At 43.4% G+C, this 22,170-nt stretch overlaps 1 protein-coding gene across 5 annotated transcripts in view; it reads right to left on the bottom strand.

Moving 5' to 3' along the window:
• The window catches only part of LOC115204218 (neuroligin-2), a 100,561-nt gene that overhangs the window by 5,416 nt on the left and 72,975 nt on the right, over positions 1-22,170 (bottom strand). For all 5 annotated transcript variants that reach the window (XM_029769612.1, XM_029769611.1, XM_029769614.1 and 2 more), the window contains 3 exons: positions 16,047-16,232; positions 9,626-9,891; positions 9,200-9,353 (listed from right to left, as the gene is read on the bottom strand). In XM_029769612.1, the coding sequence (XP_029625472.1) occupies positions 9,200-9,353; positions 9,626-9,891; positions 16,047-16,232 (606 nt within the window). The remainder of the gene's footprint in view (positions 1-9,199; positions 9,354-9,625; positions 9,892-16,046; positions 16,233-22,170) is intronic.

Here is a 22,170-nt window from a genome sequence, read left to right as displayed (position 1 = left end):
AGATTAGAGAGAGAGAGAAAGGGGGGAGAGAGAGAAAGGGTAGAGACAAAGAATGAGAGCAAGAGAGAGATTAGAGAGACAGAGAGAGGGGGGAGAGACGAGGGGGGGGGGGGCAGAGCATGAGAGCAGGGACTATCAAGAATAAACTTCTAACAAACCAAAACCTGCAGAAGAAACACAGCATAACCTAGAAATACCATCCAACACAAAACTGAGTGAGTAATATTCAGTCTGAAGCTACTTCTGAAGCCAAAAAGTAAAAGACAATCTCTAGGTAATTTTGTTATATAAAGTTAAGTAAATAAGTATACTAAGCTACCAAGATGCTAGGACAGAACAGACCTGGCGGCACCTTCAATTAGCACTGAGGTGTTAAGTCAGATGTGTGAAAACTGTTGAACCCAACAATGGCAGGAGAGTTTCACAGCTCCCCCCACCCAAATGTAGAGGCCTTTGAAGCCCCAATGGCTTATCCCTGTCCAGAGGTCATTACAATACAGTACCCCGTGTATAAAAAAATAACACTGCAAGGAATAAGTATAAAAAAAGCTCCTCAAGGACAATCCAGAAACATTATTTGCTGATTACTACAAAGAGGGGAACGTAAGCAACTTAATTTCCCACACAGACCATCCCCTGGCATGACACAGTGCTATATTAACCAGACCATCCCCTGGCATGACACAGTGCTGTAAGAGCACTCTACCCTAAGAGAGATTGTATTGGCCCAGGGTGGAAACTCAGAATAATAAACATTGAGGAAATTGAAACAACCTCTGTCAACGTGTACAAGTCTGGGACAGTAATGGTGCAGGGCATCCTCGTGCAGTTCCAGCAGGACTTTTATGGGATCAAAGAGAGAGCACAGCAGGAAAAGCTCTCTCCCTGTGACAACTCCCCATCCTGAGTGAGTCTGATCACACCTCTTCAAACTGTCCTGCAGATGAGAATAGTCACCCCCCCAGCACTGAACACACCCAGGTCCCACAACTGCACTGCTCCTCCATCATTGAGAGGGATAAATTCACAGAGCTGGAGAGAGACATGTTGGAGCTCAGAGAGCTAGCCCACACAATCCAGACAGAACAAACCCACAAAACAGACAAGCCAACAACACCCCCCCAACAAGACCCGGAGGGCAGAATGTGGAGATGGACGGCTGTCTGAGAGAGCTGGCTGCTCTACGGACTGATGTGAGAGAACTTAAAGAGGCACACATGGCGTTGAAGGACGAGGTCAGAAAGCTGAGGTGTGACAGAGAGCAGGACATTCCCCCAGACAAGCCAGCAAGGCTGGGAGTGATTGAAAAAGCTTCTTCCACTCATCCCAACGCACAAGTGTTTATCTCCACCCTGCTACCACAAAAAGACTTTCACCCTGCCACCTACAGCGGGTGAATGCAAGCATTTCGCAAGACTGTGCCTCAAAACCTAAATGTATACCTGGCCCACCACTCCACCCTGGACTTGAACAGCCTTTACGACCAGGTCCACGTCCAGAAGGCAGCAATCTCAACTTTTGCCAGGACCCTGAAGGACGTCGGCACGCCCCTGAAGGACGTCATCCTCAACCGTAGCCCCAACACCTCACACAGGAGCAACAGAGCAATGGACACCCACCCCGCCCAAACCAGCGAGACACCCTCCCAGACCTGCAAGACCCCCTCCTGAAGGACCTGCACCAAGGGAACCCACGCCAAGAGGACCTACACCCACACCACAGCATCACCAGCCACACACCAACCAACTAAGATCACCCCAAGCAAACTCTGCCCACACCCAATATAAGCCCACCGTATCAGACCTATGCCCCTTCTGCCCACCCCATGCCCCCCGACCCTGCGGCAAGGAACTCAACATGACAGCAGGACATTATGCCCAGGCCGTAAGTAGAGCAACAGGCCCAACCCTCGCTATTACACCCACCCAAGCCCCATCCTGCGACCTAAGAGGTATGTATCAGATGCTCAACATGCTCTGCTCACACCTACAGTGATGGTCCGGGCCTAAACCACACAAAAACAACACTAGACACTATGGAACACAAAGCTTTCACTATCTCATCCTGGAATATACAAGGTCTGAGGTCATCTGCCTTTGGTCTAAAGAGCAGGAACCCAGATTTCATCAGAGAAATTGGAAATACAGACATTGTTATCCTACAAGAAACATAGTATTGAGGAGACAGACCCACTGGTTGCCCTCTAGGTTACAGAGAGCTGGTAGTCCCATCCACCAAACTACCAGGTGTGAAACAGGGAAGAGACTCGGGGGTATGCTAATTTGATATGGAGCAGACCTAACCCACTCTATTAAATTAGTTAAAACATGAACATTTTACATTTGGCTAGAAGTTAATAAGGAAATTATCGCAACAGAGAAAAATGTCCTAATGTTTGCTACCTTTATCCCCCACTAGAATCCTCATAATTTAACGATGACAGCTTCTCCATCCTAGAGGGGGAGATCAACAATTTCCAGGCAGCAGTGACATGTACTAGTCTATGGCGACCTAAATGCCAGAACTGGACAAGAACCTGGCACCCTCAGCACACCGGGGGAGAAACACCTACCTGGAGATGACAGCATTCCCTCCACCAACTACGACAACAAAAACAGGTTACAACTCCTGCAGTCCACTGACACCCCTATCAGATCACAGCAAAATCACACTCTACTTGAACAGAGCTATGGTCAATCATGAGGAATCAAAGCCAAAGAAACTAAATAATATTAAGAATCGCTATAGATGGAAGGAAAATATTGTGGAAATCTACCAAAAAACAATTAGGCAACAACAAATTCAATCCCTTTTAGACAATTTCCTAGACAAAAGGTTTCACTGTAATAGTGAAGGTGTAAACTTGGCAGTAGAAAACCTAAACAGCATATTTGACCTCTCAGCTTCCCAATCAAATCTAAAAATGTAAAGCAGACAACGTAAGAAAATGAACAACAATAACAAATGGTTTGATGAAGAATGTAAAGACCTAAGAAAGAAATTGAGAAACCTATCTAACCAAAAACATAGAGACCCAGAAAACCTGAGCCTACGCCTTAACTATTTTTTATTTTATTTAACCTTTATTTAACCAGGTAGGCCAGTTGAGAACAAGTTCTCATTTACAACTGAGACATGGCCAAGATAAAGCAAAGCAGTGCGACAAAAACAACACAGAGTTACACATGGAATAAACAAACGTACAGTCAATAACACAATAGAAAAATCTGTATACAGTGTGTGCAAATGAAGTAAGGTGGTAAGGCAATAAATAGGCCAATAGTGGCGAAGTAATTACAATTTAGCAATTTACACTGGAGTGATATATGTGCAGATGAGGATGTGCGAGTAGAAACACAGGTGTGCAAAAGAGCAGAAAAACAAAAACAAATATGAGGATGAGGTAGGTAGTTGGATGGGCTATTTACAGATGGGCTGTGTACAGCTGCAGCGATCGGTAAGCTGCTCTGACAGTTAGTTAGTGAGGGAGATAAACAGTTGAATTCGGAAAGTTTACATACACCTTAGCCAAATGCATTTAAACTCAGTTCTTCACAATTCCTGACATTTAATCCTGGTAAAATTCCATGTCTTAGGTCAGTTAGGATCACCACTTTATTTTAAGAATGTGAAATGTGAGAATAATAGTAGAGAGAATGATTTATTTCAGCTTGCATTTAAATTGTTTAACTTGGGTCAAATGTTTCAGGTAGCCTTCCACAAGCTTCCCACAATAAGTTGGGTGAATTTGGGCCCATTCCTCCTGAATGAGCTGGTGTAACTGAGTCAGGTTTGTAGGCCTCCTTGCTGGCACACGCTTTTTCAGTTCTGCCCACACATTTTCTACAGGATTGAGGTCAGGGCTTTGTGATGGCCACTCCAATACCTTGACTTTGTTGTCCTTAAGCCATTTTGCCACAACTTTGGAAGTATGCTTGGGGTCATTGTCCATTTGGAAGACCCATTTGCGACCAAGCTCTAACTTCCTGGCTGATGTCGAGATGTTGCTTCAATATATCCACAAAATTTTCCTTCCTCATGATGCCATCTATTTTGTGAAGTGCACCAGTCCCTCCTGCAGCAAAGCACCACCACAACATGATGCTGCCACCCCCGTGCTTCACGGTTGGGATAGTGTTCTTTGGCTTGCAAGCCTCACGCTTTTTCCTCAAAACATAACCATGGTCATTATGGCCAAACAGTTCTATTTTTGTTTCATCCGACCAGAGGACATTTCTCTAAAAATCTTTGTCCCCATGTGTAGTTGCAAACCATAGTCTGGCTTTTTTATGGCGGTTTTGAAGCAGTGGCTTCTTCCTTGCTGAGCGGCCTTTCAGGTTATGTCAATATAGGACTCATTTTCTGTGGATATGAGTCCTATACTTTTGACCTGTTTCCTCCAGCATCTTCACAAGGTCCTTTGTTGTTGTTCTGCGATTGATTTGCACTTTTCACACCAACGTACGTTAATTTCTAGGAGACAGAACGCGTCTCCTTCCTGAGCGGTATGGCGGCTGCGTGGTCCCATGGTATTTATACTTGCGTACTATTGTTTGTACAGATGAACGTGGTACCTTCAGGCGTTTGGTAATTGCTCCCAAGGATGAACCAGACTTGTGGAGGTCTACAATTTTTTTTCTGAGGTCTTGGCTGATTTCTTTTGATTTTCCCATGATGTCAAGCAAAGAGGCACTGAGTTTGAAGGCAGGCCTTGAAATACATTCACAGGTACACCTCCAATTGACTCAAATGATGTCAATTAGCCTATCAGAAGCTTCTAAAGCCATGACATCATTTTCTGGAATTTTCCAAGCTGTTTAAAGGCACAGCCAACTTAGCGTATGTAAACTTCTGACCCACTGGAATTGTGATACAGTGAATTATATGTGAAATAATCTGTCTGTAAACAATTGTTGGAAAAATGACTTGTGTCATGCACAAAGTAGATGTCCTAACCGACTTGCCAAAACTATAGTTTGTTAACAAGAAATTTGTGGAGTGGTTGAAAACCGAGTTTTAATGATTCCAACCTAAGTGTATGTAAACTTCCAACTTCAACTGTACCTCTACAGAAATCCATGACATACAGTAAGGTATCATTATTTTTGCAATTTATTCCAATCATTGGCAGCAGAGAACTGGAAGGAAAGGCGGCCAAAGGAGGAATTGGCTTTGTGGGTGACCAGTGAAATATACCTGCTGGAGAACATGCTACGGGGGGTTGCTACTATGGTGACCAGTGAGCTGAGATAAGGCGGGGCTTTACCTAGCAAAGACTTATAGATAACCTGGAGCCAGTGGGTTTGGCGACGAATATGTAGCTAGGACCAGCCAACGAGAGCATACAAGTCACAGTGGTGGGTAGTATATGGGGCTTTGGTGACAAAACGGATTGCACTGTGATAGACTGCATCCAGTTTTCTGAGTAGAGTGTTGGAGGCTAATTTGTAAATGACATCGCCGAAGTCAAGGATTGGTAGGATAGTCAGTTTTACAAGGGTAAGTTTGGCAGAATGAGTGAAGGAGGCTTTGTTGCAAAATAGGAAGCCGATTCTAGATTTAACTTTGGATTGAAGATGCTTAATGTGAGTCAGGAAGGAGAGTTTACAGTCTAGCCAGACACCTAGGTATTTATAGTTGTCCACATATTCTAAGTCAGAACCGTCCAGAGTAGTGATGCTAGTAAGGCGGGCGGGTGCGGGCAGCGATCGGTTGAAGAGCATGCATTTCGTTTTACTAGCATTTAAGAGCTGTTGGAGGCCACGGAAGGAGTGTTGTATGGCGTTGAAGCTGGCCATAAGGGCTAGTTGCTGCGGGGGGTGCAGATCTGTTGGCCGTAGTTGGGGTAGCCAGGTGGAAAGCATGGCCAGCCGTAGAGAAATGCTTATTGAAATTCTCGATTATCGTGGATTTATCAGTGGTGACAGTGGTTCCTCGTCTCAGTGCAGTGGGCAGCTGGGAGGAGGTACTGTTATTTTCCAAGGACTTTACAGTGTCCAAATACTTTTTGGAAATAGTGCTGCAGGATGCAAATTTCTGTTTGAAAAAGCTAGCCTTTGCTTTCCTAACTGACTGTGTGTATTGGTTCCTGACTTCCCTGAAAAGTTGCATACCGCGGGGACTATTCGATGCTAGTGGAGTACGCCACAGGGTGTTTTTGCACTGGTCAAGGGCAATGAAGTCTGGAGTAAACCAAGGGCTATATCTGTTCTTAGATAACTTTTTTCCCTACATGCTTATTTAAGATGGTGAGGAAAGCACTTTTAAAGAACAACCAGGCATCCTCTACTGACGGGATGAGGTCAATATCCTTCCAGGATACCCGGGCCAGGTCGATTAGAAAGGCCTGCTTGCAGAAGTGTTTTAGGGAACTATGGCAAATCACTAAAACAATACAGAAATACACTACGGCAAAATAAGGAACAGCCCGTCAGAAATCTGCTCAGTGTAATTGTAGAATATATATTCTCTAACCACTTATGGGAAAATTGGAAAACTCTAAAGAAACAACAACACGAAGAGTTATCTATCCAAAATGGATATGTATGGATAAATCACTCCAATCGTTTGGGCTCTATAACAAAGAACAAACAGCAAAAACAAATACATGATCAAATACAAATCTTACAATCAATTATTAAAGACTACCAGAACCCACTGGATTCTCCAATTACATTAAATGAACTACAGGACAAAATACAAACCCTCCAACCCAAAAAGGCCTGTGGGGTTGAAGGTATCCTAAATGAAATGATAAAATACACAGACCACCATTTTAAATTGACTGTACTTAAACTCTTTAACATTATCCTCAGCTCTGGTATCTTCCCCAATATTTGGAACCAAGGACTGATCACCCCAATCCACAAAAGTGGAGAAAAATTTGACCCCAATAACTACCGGTGGGATATGCAACAACATCAACCCTGGGAAAATCTTCTGCATTATCATTAACAGCAGACATACATTTCCTCAGCGAAAACAATGTACTGAGCAAATGTCATATTGGCTTTTTACCAAATTACCGTACGACAGACCATGTATTCACCCTGCACACCCTAATTGACAAACAAAAAAATTCTAAACAAAGGCAAAGTCTTCTCATACTTTGCTGATTTAAAAAAAGCTTTCCACTCAATTTGGCATGTGGGTCTGCTATACAAATTGATGGAAAATGGTGTTGGGGGAAAAACATACAACATTATAAAATCCATGTACACAAACAACAAGTGTGCAGTTAAAATTGGCCAAAAAAACACACACATTTCTTTCCACAGGGCCGCAGGTGAGACAGGGATGCAGCTTAAGCCCCACCCTCTTCAACAGATATATCAATGAATTGGCGAGGGAACTAGAACAATCTGCAGCACCCGGCCTCACCCTACTAGAATCTGAAATCAAATGTCTACTGTTTGCTGACGATCTGGTGCTTCGGTCCCCAACCAAGGAGGAACTACAGCAGCACCTAGATCTTCTGCACAGATTCTGTCAGACCTGGGCCCTGACAGTATATCTCAGTTAGACAAAAATAATGGTGTTCCAAAAAGGTCCAGTTGCCAGGACCACAAATACAAATTCCATCTAGACACTATTGCCCTAGAGCACACAAAAAACAATACATACCTTGGCCTCAACATCAGCGCCACAGGTAACTTTCACAAAGCTGTGAACAATCTGAGAGACAAGGCAAGAAGGGCCTTCTATGCCATCAAAAGGAACATAAAATTCGACATACCAATTAGGATCTGGCAAAAAATGCTTGAATCAGTTATAGAACCCATTGCCCTTTATGGTTGTGAGGTCTGGGGTCCGCTCATCAACCAAGAATTCACAAAATGGTACAAACACCAAATTGAGACTCTGCATGCAGAATTCTGCAAAAATATCCTCAGTAAAAAGTAAAACACCAAATACTGCATGCAGAGCATTAATTAAGCCGATATTCGCTAATTATCAAAATTGAGAAAAAAGCCGTTAAATTCTACTACCACCTAAAATGAAGCCATTTCGAAACCTTCCATAACAAAGCCATCTCCTACAGAGAAATGAACCTGGAGAAAAGACCCCTAAGCAAGCTGGTCCTGGGGCTCTGTTCACAAACACAAACAGACCCCACAGAGCCCCAGGACAGCAACACAATTAGACCCAACCAAATCATGAGAAAACAAAAAGATAATTACTTGACACATTAGAAAGAATTTACAAAATAACTGAGCAAACGAGAATGCTATTTGGCCCTAAACAGAGAGTACACAGTGGAAGAATACCTGACCACTGTGACTGACCCAAAATGTAGGAAATCTTTGACTATGTACAGACTCAGTGAGCATAGTCTTGCTACTGAGAAAGGCTGCCGTGCACACCGCGCACAAAATGAGGTGGAAACTGAGCTGCACTTCCTAACCTCCTGCCACATGTATGACCATATTATAGACACATATTTCCCTCAGATTACACAGACCCACAAAGATGCGAAAACAAATCCAATTTTGATAAACTCCCATATCTATTGGGTGAAATACCAGTGTGCCATCACAGCAGCAAGATTTGTGACCTGTTGCCACAAGAAAAGGGCAACCAGTGAAGAACAAACACCTTTGTAAATACAACCTATATTTATTTATTTTCCATTTTGTACTTTAACTATTTGCATGTCATTACAACATAATATATTATTTTGGAACGTTTGTGAGTGTAATGTTACTGTTTATTTTTTATTGTTTATTTCACTTTTGTTTATTATCTATTTAACTTGCTTTGGCAATGTAAACATATGTTTCCCATGCCAATAAAGCCCCTAAAATGTAATCGAAATTGAAGAGATAGATTAGAGAGAGAGAGAGAGAGAGAGGGGGGGGGGGAGAGTGAGAGGGAGGAGAGGGGAAGAGTGATAGAGGGGGGAGACATAGAATGAGAGCAAGAGATAGATTAGAGAGAGAGAGACAGAGAGACAGAGAGAGGGGGAGAGTGAGAGGGGGAAGACAGAGAATGAGAGCAAGAGATAGATTAGAGAGTAACAAGAGATGGGGAGGTGAAGGAACAGAGAGACCTTGAATACCCACCAATGAAATACTAAAGCATTGCAAAATAAAATATTTATCTATTATTAACACACATGGGTAAGTGGAGCATTACTTCTGCTCCTGTGGGGGCGACGAATATGTTTGTGTGTATGAGAACATTTATAACAAACTCTCACCCTCAGGGTATCCATACAGGTTGTCCACAAAGTTGGAGATGGTGTAGTCAAAAGAGGCTGCAGAGATCCCATCATCCCCCTCACTGTCATCCACAAATTTCAGCCCTTCTCCCTGGTTCACCCCCAGCAGGATGTCATAGTTCAGGAACTCCCCCTGGTGGCAGCACACACACACACACACAGACACACACACACACACACACACACACACACACACACACACACACACACACACACACACACACACACACACAAACACACAGCATCACAGAACATAGAGGAAGAAAAAGACACTGCGATAGAAACAGTAATAACAGACATTGCATAAAAATGCCAAATACATAAAAGGCGGATAGAAATACAGTTTTAAGAATAATTGAAAGACAGAATAGACATGTTGTTTTGGAGCCAGAGGCTGAGTCCGACCTGTTGCATGAGAATCTCAGGGTCGTCGGGCACCACGTCTCCATCCACCACTGGGCCAAAGGCGATATGATATCTGGCCGGCTGGATGTCCTGGTCCACCAGCTCCCTGAAGGTTTTCCTCCTCAGACACTCCACCAGGTCGCCTGTGTCCCCATAGCTGCAGCCTACCTTCTTAGCCAGGATCTGGGTGTACATGAGGGGTCGGTAGTTGACTGACCAGCTGGAGATGGCTGAGCCACTCTGGGCTATGGCTCTCTGGAACAGACCTGGGGGTCACAATAGGGTCAGAGGACTCAGCTCCCTAAGTGTATAATAGATATAGGGCACTGTACTGTCTGTATCTAGAGTATAACTCTCCATTTATGCTGGCTTTTCATCCCTCTGACACACTCACTAGCTGCTCACGAGGCCTTCAAGGTACTACTGAGAGAGTGCTTTAATGATGCATGCATCAGAGGAGGAGCCGTGGCACCGTGAAGTATTACATATGGAGGGAGCACTGGTCCAGATATGCTGCCTCTCTCCCCAGCCCCACTAAATCATTGTAAACATTAGGCTTGCCAAATCCACTGGTTCTCTCACATCACATACGGAGGCAGGCCGGCCGGCACACAAAATGGCGACAGGCCGGCACACAGCTGTGTTGGTGTTTCCACTGACTGGTGGCTGTGTTGAATGGAGAGAGCGAGAGCAAGAGCGTGAGCGAGAGCGAGAGCGCGGGTAGAGAGCGAGAGCGCGGGTAGAGAGAGGAGAGTACTGCTGCACTGTTATGTAAAGTGCCTTGTTGTCCCCCTGTTTTCATCTGCAGATTCTGTCATTAATAATTAAGACCCCCTTCGCCCCATTCCATCCCCCATCCTCTGCATGTGCCACCTCCCCCGCTCCTCTCCCTGTGAAATCAATTAAGACTCGTCTCAGCTGCAGCTCAAGTTCTGTGCTCAGCTCTGCTCTCTCCTACTCACAGACAGACACATCCATATTGACAGGCCTTGTTATAGTGCTCTCTCTCTCTCACAGACAGACAGACACACACATCCATATTAACTCAGTCCAAAGTGCTCACTCATACACCAGTCTCTCTCTCATATACACAAACGGAGATTCATATTCTACACCGTAGAATCTACGATCAGATTTCCTATACCGAAGTCAAATTAATTATGTTGTAATTTGCATATTGATCTGATTCAACGAACCTATTCTATATGTGGCTCAATCTCAGATAGTCCTATCCATATTCATATGGGCCTAAAGTTCTATCCCATAATACTCTACCTACCTCATTGATATTCATACATCATCCTAGGGTTCAATGACATACTACCTTGTTGCTCAGTTAGACACTATGGAACTGAGGCAAGAGGAATGTTTGTCTATAAAGGCCCAGTGCAGTCAAAATTCACATTTCCTATGTTTTGTATCATATTGTACAACAGCTGATGAAACTAACACTATATAAGTGTAAAATAAAATTGAGCAGTGTTATTTCCCAATAGTTTCTCGTTGAAAATACAATTTACATAGGACCTTCTAATCCGCCTGTTCACATGGGCGAGAGTTTCGGCTTACCTTGTGACATCAATAGTTGGTAAATTGGTTAATTGACCAATAACAAAGAGAGTTCCAAACCATACTGCCAATAACAGCTAGTTTTACGTTAACCTCCCCACTCAGACCACTCCCAGACAAAATATTTTTTTCTGAAAAAGCTATTTTTGTCAATTTTAAAGGAAAACTACTATAGTAAGGTACTGCATTGTTACCCAGAAATTATATGATATTGATATAAAAAATGGCTGTATTGGGCCTTTAAATACACCTCTCTGGGTTTCCATTTTTAACACATACCTGAATAGTAGTTAAAACATGTTGGATAGTGCTATCGTGTTGATGATTGAAATGGTAATATGGTGATTATGATGAGGGGAATAGTGGGGATTGTTGTTGTAGATGATGATATTGCTGTTATTGTAGATAATGACTGTTTATTTATTTATTTGTTTTTTATTTAGCCTTTATTTAACTAGACAAGTCAGTAAAGAACAAATTCTTACTTACAATGACGGCCTACCCCAGCCAAACCCGGACGACGCTGGGCCAATTGTGTGCCGCCCTATAGGACTCCCAACCACGGCCGGATGTGATACAGCCTGGATTCAAACCAGGGACTGTAGTGACGTCTCTTGCACTGAGATGCAGTGCCTTAGATCGCTGTGCCACTCGGGAGCCCAAAATGACTTTATTATTTTATTTACATTTTTTTCTCCCCAATTTCATGAAATCAATTGGTAGTTACAGTCTTGTCCCATAGCTGCAACTCCCGTATGCAGTGGCGGATTTAGGTATAGGCGACATGGGCAGCCGCCCAGGGCGGCATCTTGCTGGGGACGGCACGGGGAGCCCGCGCAAAAAAAGTCGGAATGGTGACATTTGCATGATCGGTTTTCTATCGCTCATTTGCACGTCACGTCAATGGTATCATGTCACCGTGTGGGATTGTGGGTCAATTAACCTTGTCGGAGTCGGTGCCCTGATTCTAGTTTGTGAGCTAGGCAGGCTACTGCCTGGGAAGGTCTCCCACTCAGAAGTATGAGATGGGGGGTGGGGGGGGGGGTCTCACCACTAGAAGCCCAAGGTAGGAGGGGCGGGGGAATCTATCAGATAGCGCATCCTCTAACTTTGTACAGTATAATGAAATTAGTCAAATCAGTCACACTATGAAATGCTACCAAATAAACCACAATTCATTCATAATACTGTGAATATATAGTTTCATTGACATATTGTTGCATTTTTTTCTGGTTTGTGCGAAATTGTTAAGAATAATATACAACCAGTGAATTGGTTTAGTCTTGACTCTTGGTTGACAGTGTTCGGGGATGAGTAATGTATTGATGCTTGAGTGCCGGGAGAGGCGAAGGTCGAGAGCTGTGCATCCTCCGAAACACGACCCTGCCAAGCCACACTGATTCTTGATACAATGCTCGCTTAACCCGGAAGCCAGCCGCATCAATGTGTCTGAGGAAACACCGTACACCTGGCGACCGTGTCAGCGTACATTATGCCCAGCCCGCTACAAGAGTCGCTAGAGCGCAACGGGACAAGAACATCCCTGCCAGCCAAACCCTCCCCTAACCCGGACCACGCTGGGCCAATTGTGCGCCGCCTCATGGGTATCCCGGTTGCGGCCGGTTGCGATACAGCCTGGGATCAAACCAGGATCTGTAGTGACGCAGCTAGCACTGTGATGCAGCGCCTTAGACCGCTGTGCCACTCGAGAGGCCCCTGACAATCATGTTTGATGATGTTGGCAATGATGATTCTTATGTTGTTGATGATAATCACTAAAATGATGATGACTGTTCCCAGATAGCACATTTGGTTCCTTGGAAGTTGTGGGAACGTATGTTTTTGGTTTCACATTGGTTGTGGGAACGAACATACACATTTCCTGACCAGAAAAACTGATAAAAAAAAAAATGTTCTGAGAACATAAGTGAAAATGTGTCAGTTTTGGGTTGCAGGGAGGTTCTGAGAATGTTTTCCTCTAGTTCCTTGAATGTTTTCCTGGAAGGTTTATTAATGCTCTGAGAACGGAAATTATAGGTTATTTGATGGTTTTAGAATAAGTTCCTTAAAACTTTCACTGAATGTTTTCAATAAGACTTTGAATAGCACTGCTAGCTTATTTTGGATTCACTTTTTTGAACTCCAGGACACACGGAAATTAATTTCCTATAATACTCTGTTCTCTATTCATGGAATTAGTCCACTGCGCCACCAGGATGGAGCTATCATGTAATGTTTTTCGTTCAAGCTGTTAATTTTAGTCTATTCAAACAGACCCCATTTCAAAGAAGACAAACACTCATTAAGATCGGGTGAGGCCAATTAGTGGGTGAGGCCAATTAGTGGGTGTGGCCAACACACCTGACAACATTTAACAAGATTGAGGATAGAGAGTTTTGTTGATGCCGAGTATGGAATGTAAATGTTTTTAACATTACTAAAGTTTTCTTGGCTTTTTTTGGAACGTTTTCTTAACATTATGCTTTTTAAAGGGATAGGGGGCAGTATTTTCACGGCCAGATGAAAAAAGTACCCAAATTAAACTGCCTGCTACTCGGGCCCAGGAGGTAGAATATGCATATTATTAGTAGATTTGGATAGAAACACTCTGAAGTTTCTAAAACTGTTTGAATGATGTCTGTGAGTATAACATAACTCATATGGCAGGCAAAAACCTGATAAAAATCCAACCAGGAAGTGGGAAATCTGAGGTTGTAGTTTTTTCAAGTGATTGCCTTTACAGTATACAGTGACTTAGGGTTCATTTTGCACTTCCTAAAGCTTCCACTAGATATCAACAGTCTTTAGAACCTTGTTTGAGGATTCTAAGGTGAATTTGATGGGAATAACAGCCCAAGGAAGTAGGTGTCCCATTATAAGGCATGGGTTCAGTCACGCGCGTCGCCTTGGGAGCGAGCTGAGTTCATATTCACTCCTAAAGAGAACGGATAGGTCCAGTTGGAATTTTATTGAAGATATATGTTAAAAACAACCTAAAGACTGATTCTATACATCGTTTGACATGTTTCTACAAACTGTAGTATAACTTTTTTGACTTTTCGTCTGGACTAAGTAAGCGCGCGCGTTGTGGATTTGGATAGTGAACCTAACGCGCAAACAAAATGGATGTATTTGGACATAAATATAAACTTTATCGAACATTTATTGTGGAGCTGGGGTTCCTGGGAGTGCCTTCTGATGAAGATAATCAAAGGTAAGCTAATATTTATAATGTAATTTCTCCAAAATGGCGGGTTTCTGTTTGCTTGTTGTTGGTGTCTTCTGGGCTGTACTCAGATTATTGCAAATTGTGCTTTCGCCGTGAACCTTTTTTGAAATCTGACAAAGCGGTTACATTTAGGAGAAGTCTATCTATAATTATGTGCATAACACTTGTATATTGATCAAAGTTTATGATGAGTATTTCTGTAATATGTGTGCTCATTGTGCTCATTCACCGGAAAGGTTTGGAGGGAAAACATTTCTGAACATTACGCGCCAATGTAAAATGGGGTTTTTGGATATAAATCTGAACTTTATCGAGCAAAACATACATGTATTGTGTAACATGAAGTCCTATGAGTGCCATCTGATGAAGATCATCAAAGGTTAGTGCTTAATTTTAGCTGTGTTTCTGTTTTTTGTGACGTCTCTCCTCGCTAGGAAAATGGCTGTGTGGCTTTTCTTGTTTATGTGGTGTCCTAACATAATCTAATGTTTTGCTTTCGCCGTAAAGCCTTTTTGAAATCGGACAATGTGGTTAGATTAAGGAGAATCTTATCTTTCAACTGGTGTATAATACTTGTATGAGTGAGACATTTTAATTATCAGATGTTTGCTGTTTTGAATTTGGCGCTCTGATTTTTTACTGGCTATTGTCAAATCGATCCCGCTAACGGGATCCGCCTGTTAAGGGGTCACTAAGAGGTTTTAAATAATATTCTTGGAATGTTCTATGAACGTTACTAAAGTTTCATATGTTTTTTTTAAACATTTTCTTAATGTTCTTGGAACAATTTGAGAACATGACCATAAATAGAACCATGAGGAAACCCGTAGGAAACGTTATGCTGAAGTACTGAAATTCCCACAGAAGAAGGTTTCTTAATGTTCTCTGAACTATTTGAGAACATTCCCAATGTCAAACCAGTTGGAGAACCTTCCTAGAACATTACCAAAATGTCAATGAAATGTAACCATGTTTGAACTTTTAGGAAACGTTCTGTAAAACTAATGAAATACCAAGAAAATAATGTTTTTCTGTCAAGTTCCTTAAATGTGCCGAGAATGTTCCAAAGCCAAGCAACTATTCTGCACCATTCCCAGAAAGTTGTGGGAAGGTTGTATGCAAAATAACCATAGGACAACTACACTCTCACCAGGCTCTAAGAAACATATGGTTCTCAGAACATTATGTGCTATTGCAGGGCTCTACAACCCTGGTCCTGGAGAGCTACCGTCCTGAACAGGGTTGGAGTGAAAACGTAGAGGAGGGTAGCTCTCCGTGAACAGGGTTGGAGTGGAGTAAAAACGTAGAGGAGGGTAGCTCTCCATGAACAGGATTGGAGAGCCCTGTGCTAGTGTTACGGTGTTGCTTCCATCCCTCTCCTCGCCCCAACGTGGGCTTCAACCAGGGACCCAACGAACACATCAACAACTACATCCCACGAAGCATCATTACCTATCGCTCCACAAAAGTCGCGGTCCTTGCAGCGCAAGGGAAACAATTACTTCAAAGTCTCTGAGTGAGTGACGTCACCAATTGAAATCCCACTAGCGCGCACCACTAACTAGCAAGCCATTTCACACCAGCTACACTAGCTGAGTTATGACTATGACGACAGGTCCTTACCCTCTGAGTGGTGGGAGAGAATGAGCAGATTGACACAGGAGGCTCCAGCCCCAGAGCCAAAGATGGTGATCCTCTCTGGGTCTCCTCCAAAGTGGCCAATGTTCTCATTGAGCCAGCGCAGAGCCTGGATCTGGTCCAAAAGACCATAGTTCCCCTTGGCTGACTGGTCCCCGGTACTCAGAAACCCTGCAGGACAGAGAGGGGTGCATGAAGGGAGGGATAGAGGGTAGACGGATGGTAGAGGGATTTGAGTGGAGAGGCAGCACAATGGAAAGACAGAGAAAGGAAGAGTGATTTGAGGAGTGAGAGGGGTACACAAGGATGATAAGATGACAGAGAGGAAATATTGATGAGAGGAAAGAGACCAGAATGAGAAAGAGGAATACATGAAAAGACATGGAGAGAGAAAGAGGATGAGGGTTGGTTGAAGAGGAGTAGGGAGAGATTCAGGGAGAGAAGACAAAATTATTACGTTTTGCATCTTTTTATGTCCTCCACAAGCAAAGATGGCCGCAGCATCCAGTGACAGTGGCCTGGGTGTTTACGAGGCTGCAGCTCGTTAGCAGCCTAAAGTGCTTTAACAGAAACTTTGACAAATTAGTCAAGCACTGTATTATCTGATAAAGGCAATGGCACTCATTTTTAATACCTTTGTCGTTAAATGAACGCAGCAAAGAGAGCTCGTTAGGGAAGAGGAGGCACTGTAAACACGCTCATAGACAGGCACACACACACACACACACACACACACACACACACACACACACACACACACACACACACACACACACACACACACACACACACACACACACACACACACACACACACACGTGCACAAACAGAATAAATAAAAACATCTAAAATGTGTTATAACTTCATTATCTGTGTTGAACAGCTAATGGGTGTGGCTGGTGTTTTCCAGTGTACATAAATCTGGCCATATATTACCTATTACTCGTTACCTTACAGTATTACTTTGTGTGGAAAGTACACATCATATTACTAGTTACATTACTTTGCGTTACTTTCATGAAAACAAGCTCAAAATCTCACCGTTTGTTTGACTGACTGAGGGAGCAAGGCGAGCCATGCACTCTCTAAATAAGATACGCTACTTACTAATTCAGGTTGGATCACTAGTTCCTCCTTTCATCTGTGGCGCTGCTTTGCTGTGCTAGTCTACAAGTGCTGCGCTATATATGGACTGCTTAATTAGCTGTACATTCTGTAAGGCAAAAATCTGTTATTTCAAAATCTTTCTCTCGAACCGCCAGTTCTGGTTCTGGACTGCACGTACACGGACCCATAGAGACGTATAGAGGGCACACTTGTCACTAGAAGGGAAAGCCATCTATCTATTGGCTTTGCGATCACAGAAGCGTTCAATGGCAAAGATCAGAGGAGCGCCCTTTATACATTTCTATGGACAGCAGCAGTCATGACATTTCTCCAAACAGCCTTTCTTCGCTTGCTCGAGAACTCAATTGGAAACAAGTCGAGATTGATTTGATTTGAAACACACACCCGGCTGTTTGACTAAGTAACAATAATAATATACACTGCTCAAAAAAATAAAGGGAACACTTAAACAACACAATGTAACTCCAAGTCAATCACACTTCTGTGAAATCAAACTGTCCACTTAGGAAGCAACACTGATTGACAATAAATTTCACATGCTGTTGTGCAAATGGAATAGACAACAGGTGGAAATTATAAGCAATTAGCAAGACACCCCCAATAAAGGAGTGGTTCTGCAGGTGGGGACCACAGACCACTTCTCAGTTCCTATGCTTCCTGGCTGATGTTTTGGTCACTTTTGAATGCTGGCGGTGCTTTCACTCTAGTGGTATCATGAGATGGAGTCTACAACCCACACAAGTGGCTCAGGTAGTGCAGCTCTATCCAGGATGGCACATCAATGCGAGCTGAGGCAAGAAGGTTTGCTGTGTCTGCCAGCGTAGTGTCCAGAGCATGGAGGCGCTACCAGGAGACAGGCCAGTACATCAGGAGACGTGGAGGAGGCCGTAGGAGGGCAACAACCCAGCAGCAGGACCGCTACCTCCGCCTTTGTGCAAGGAGGAGCAGGAGAAGCACTGCCAGAGCCCTGCAAAATGACCTCCAGCAGGCCACAAATGTGCATGTGTCTGCTCAAACGGTCAGAAACAGACTCCATGAGGGTGGTATGAGGGCCTGACGTCCACAGGTGGGGGTTGTGCTTACAGCCCAACACCGTGCAGGACGTTTGGCATTTGCCAGAGAACACCAAGATTGGCAAATTCGCCACTGGCGCCCTGTGCTCTTCACAGATGAGGTTCACACTGAGCACATGTGACAGACGTGACAGAGTCTGGAGACGCCGTGGAGAACGTTCTGCTGCCTGCAACATCCTCCAGAATGACCGGTTTGGCGGTGGGTCAGTTATGGTGTGGGGTGGCATTTCTTTGGGGGGCCACACAGCCCTCCATGTGCTCGCCAGAGGTAGCCTGACTGCCATTAGGTACCGAGATGAGATCCTCAGACCCCTTGTGAGACCATTTGCTGGTGCGGTTGGCCCTGGGTTCCTCCTAATGCAAGACAATGCTAGACCTCATGTGGCTGGAGTGTGTCAGCAGTTCCTGCAAGAGGAAGGCATTGATGCTATGGACTGGCCCGCCCGCTCCCCAGACCTGAATCCAATTGAGCATATCTGGGACATCATGTCTCGCTCCATCCACCAACGCCACGTTGCACCACAGACTGTCCAGGAGTTGGCGGATGCTTTAGTCCAGGTCTGGGATGAGATCCCTCAGGAGACCATCCGACACCTCATCAGGAGCATGCCCAGGCGTTGTAAGGAGGTCATACAGGCACGTGGAGGCCACACACACTACTGAGCCTCATTTTGACTTGTTTTAAGGACATTACATCAAAGTTGGATCAGCCTGTAGTGTGGTTTTCCACTTTAATTTTGAGTGTGACTCCAAATCCAGACCTCCATGGGTTGATCAATTGGATTTCCATTGATTATTTTTGTGTGATTTTGTTGTCAGCACATTCAACTATGTAAAGAAAAACGTATTTAATAAGATTATTTCTTTCATTCAGATCTAGGATGTGTTGTTTAAGTGTTCCCTTTATTTTTTTGAGCAGTATATTACCCAGTATTACCCAATTAGAAAAAGTACCACGTTATTTTACTCTGTTACTCATAAAAGTAATTTGATTACGTAATGCATTACCCCAACACTGCTCAATTCAAATTTCAGCAATCTTCAAGTTATAGATTTGGAATTGAATTGGAAAAAGACTGTTTGGACTTTTCGGAATTGAAATTGAATTGGAATTGTAAAATTATTTAATCTTTATAATTGAATTGGAATTCAATATTTCTACATTTCCCAGTTAATGGAATTACTGCATTTAATATCAACAATTGACTGCAAGATTTGTTATAAATTATTTCAACTTGTATTTCTATATTCCCAGTATAGCTAGACTGTCTGAACTGTTGCAGATAATATTCAATTGGGAATTGAATTATTGGAATTTACCTAACATTGGAATTGAGAAGAATGTAATTATCTCTGAATTTAAAGACTGGCCGGAAAATTGAATTAAATGAAATGGAATTTAGAGGGAGAAGGAATGGAATTTGAATTCAATTTGTGGAATTAATCCCAACCCGGCTTGGAGCAGAGCATCACTCTGTTATCTGTGGGTCTGAGGCCTAGCTACTGCTTTATGATACAGAGACACACTCATCTGTCTGTCTGTCTCTCTCTTGGTCTGTCTGTCTGTCTGTCTTGTTGCCTGCCTGCCTGCCTGCCTGCCTGCCTGCCTGCCTGCCTGCCTGCCTGCCTGCCTGCCTGCCTGTCTGTGTGTCTGTCTTGTTGCCTGCCTGCCTGCCTGCCTGCCTCTCTATTTATCTGTTGGTTAATTGGTGGTTTGGACTTAATAGTTACTGCATGGGTGGATTGCAAACAATGCCAGCCATGATTAATACCTGTGGTACTGATATGCTACAACTGTACGAGAAGTGGAACACGACAAAGCCACTACATGTCAACTGACGTGTTAGACATGACTTTATGAAAATGGAAATGATATGAAGGGCATTCTGTGAATGGTGATTATACATGTTTTTCTGAGGAGTTGTATTTCCAGTGTTTTGTATTATTCCATGCATAATGACCTTCATAGGCAGATTAAATGGATCATGATGTGTCAGTAACAGAATCCTTGCTAAGAGTGTTGTGTAATTGATTGTACTTGAAAAGAGAATGTCATCCTGGCTCCATGGTTCCACACCATGTAGGTCAAGGCAAACACCCCTCCAGGAGGTGCATTACAAGGGACTAAGAGGGAAAATATGTTGAAACCCTTTCTTGGCTTCAGGAGAGGGTTTTGTATTCTCTGTAGATGGTAGCCCTATTTCTAAAGAGCAAAGGGCAGAGATAGAGGCCTGGGGAGAGGCCTGGGGAGAGGCCTGGGGAAAGACAGAGGGGCAGAGACATACACCATGCAGCCATTCACTCATCCACTGCTGCTTAACTACCTCCAGCGGCACAGTCAAAGAAAAGAGACCAAAATAGGACTGAATACAAAAGCAATCTGACCTCTAAACCCTGAGCTTTGAGCGAGAGTGAGAAAGCAAGAGAGAGAGGAGGGATAGAGAAAGAGAGAATGAGAGAGAGCAAAAGAGTCAGGAGAGAGAGCTAGAGAGCGAGAGGAAGGGATTAAACAGATCAAGATGTACAGTGACATCAAGATAAAGATCTAGATTAGTGAGTTCACTCACTGGGCGGTCCTCATCCACTGGCCTCACTAAATGGTCACCCGGTGATTGGACAGTTGATAGAGTGATGACAGAGTGGTGTCTCAGTGACCTTACGACCTCTGAACGGTGACCCATACTACTGGCCAGAGCCAGAGGCGTGAAGATGTGTCCTATCTCATAGCAGCTGTGGTGAGCTGTCTGCCTGCCTCTGTTGCCTGGCAACCAGCCAGAACTACAGTCACAGAGATCTGGACACACTCTGGCACGACACACACACACACACACACACACACACACACAGACTTAAAGTCAGACACACTCGCATGCTCACATGACCTCTTCCCCATTCTATTTGATAGGATAGGAGGGAGAGAGGAAATATTTAAGATAAATCAGACAGGTTTTTTCAGTCTTCCTCTTTCAATCTCTCTTTCAATCAATTCAATTCAATTTGCTTTATTGGCATGACGTAACAATGTACAATATTGCCAAAGCTTACTTTGGATATTTACAATATGAAAATCAATCTCTCTCTCAGTCTTTTTCTCCTTCAATCTCTGTCTTTTTTCTCTTTCGATCTCTCTCTCAATCTCTCTGTCTCTCTGTCTAGAATAGCATTCTAGTTTGCTCTGTTTTTTGGTTAATTCTTTCCAATGTGTCAAGTAATTATCTTTTCGTTCTTTCTCTCTCTCACGCTCTCTCTCTCTCGCTTAATAAGTTTTATTTTCGATACTTTTCCTGTCTGCTGAGTTGGGCCTCCTGCTTCCTTTAGCGCTGAGAGCAGCAGTTTACAAGGCCGAACTCATGCATATTCTACACTCGCTTTAGGTAACGGCCAAGGAAATGTGAAGAGAGTCTTCAACCTCGGAGAGAGAGAGAAGGAGCGATATGGTGTAGAGAAATAAATGAATGGGAGAAAGACATAACGGAAGGATAAAGTGCACTAGATTGAGGGTTATTTGAGCTCTGTAAGCATTCACCAGACAGCTCTTCATGAAATACCGCCCCCTCCTGCCTCTGGAACTGTAGTAATATAATATCACACCGATATTTAGGATGGTTCTTTACAATATTTACAACAATGGGAGTAATCAGTGTAATATTGTGAAAGATTGATTGAACACAGTACATTTCATCACGGGAGACGGTGAAAAAACTTTATCATTAATTCATTGTAGCTTGCATATCTTTATTGTAATGGACACCTTGATAATCATACAGATGTGGGGGATTGAACCTTTGTGTTTTGAGATGAATTCTGTGTTCTAATCCTGAATTATGAGCTATGAGTAACACACACGTTCCCTCTCTCTCTTTCTACCCCTCTCCACCTCTCTCTACCTCTACCTCTCTCTCTACATC

This window comes from Salmo trutta, chromosome 12 (assembly GCF_901001165.1).
Source record: "Salmo trutta chromosome 12, fSalTru1.1, whole genome shotgun sequence".
Taxonomy (NCBI): Eukaryota; Metazoa; Chordata; class Actinopteri; order Salmoniformes; family Salmonidae; genus Salmo; species Salmo trutta.
This window is presented reverse-complemented; position numbering and strand designations above follow the sequence as displayed.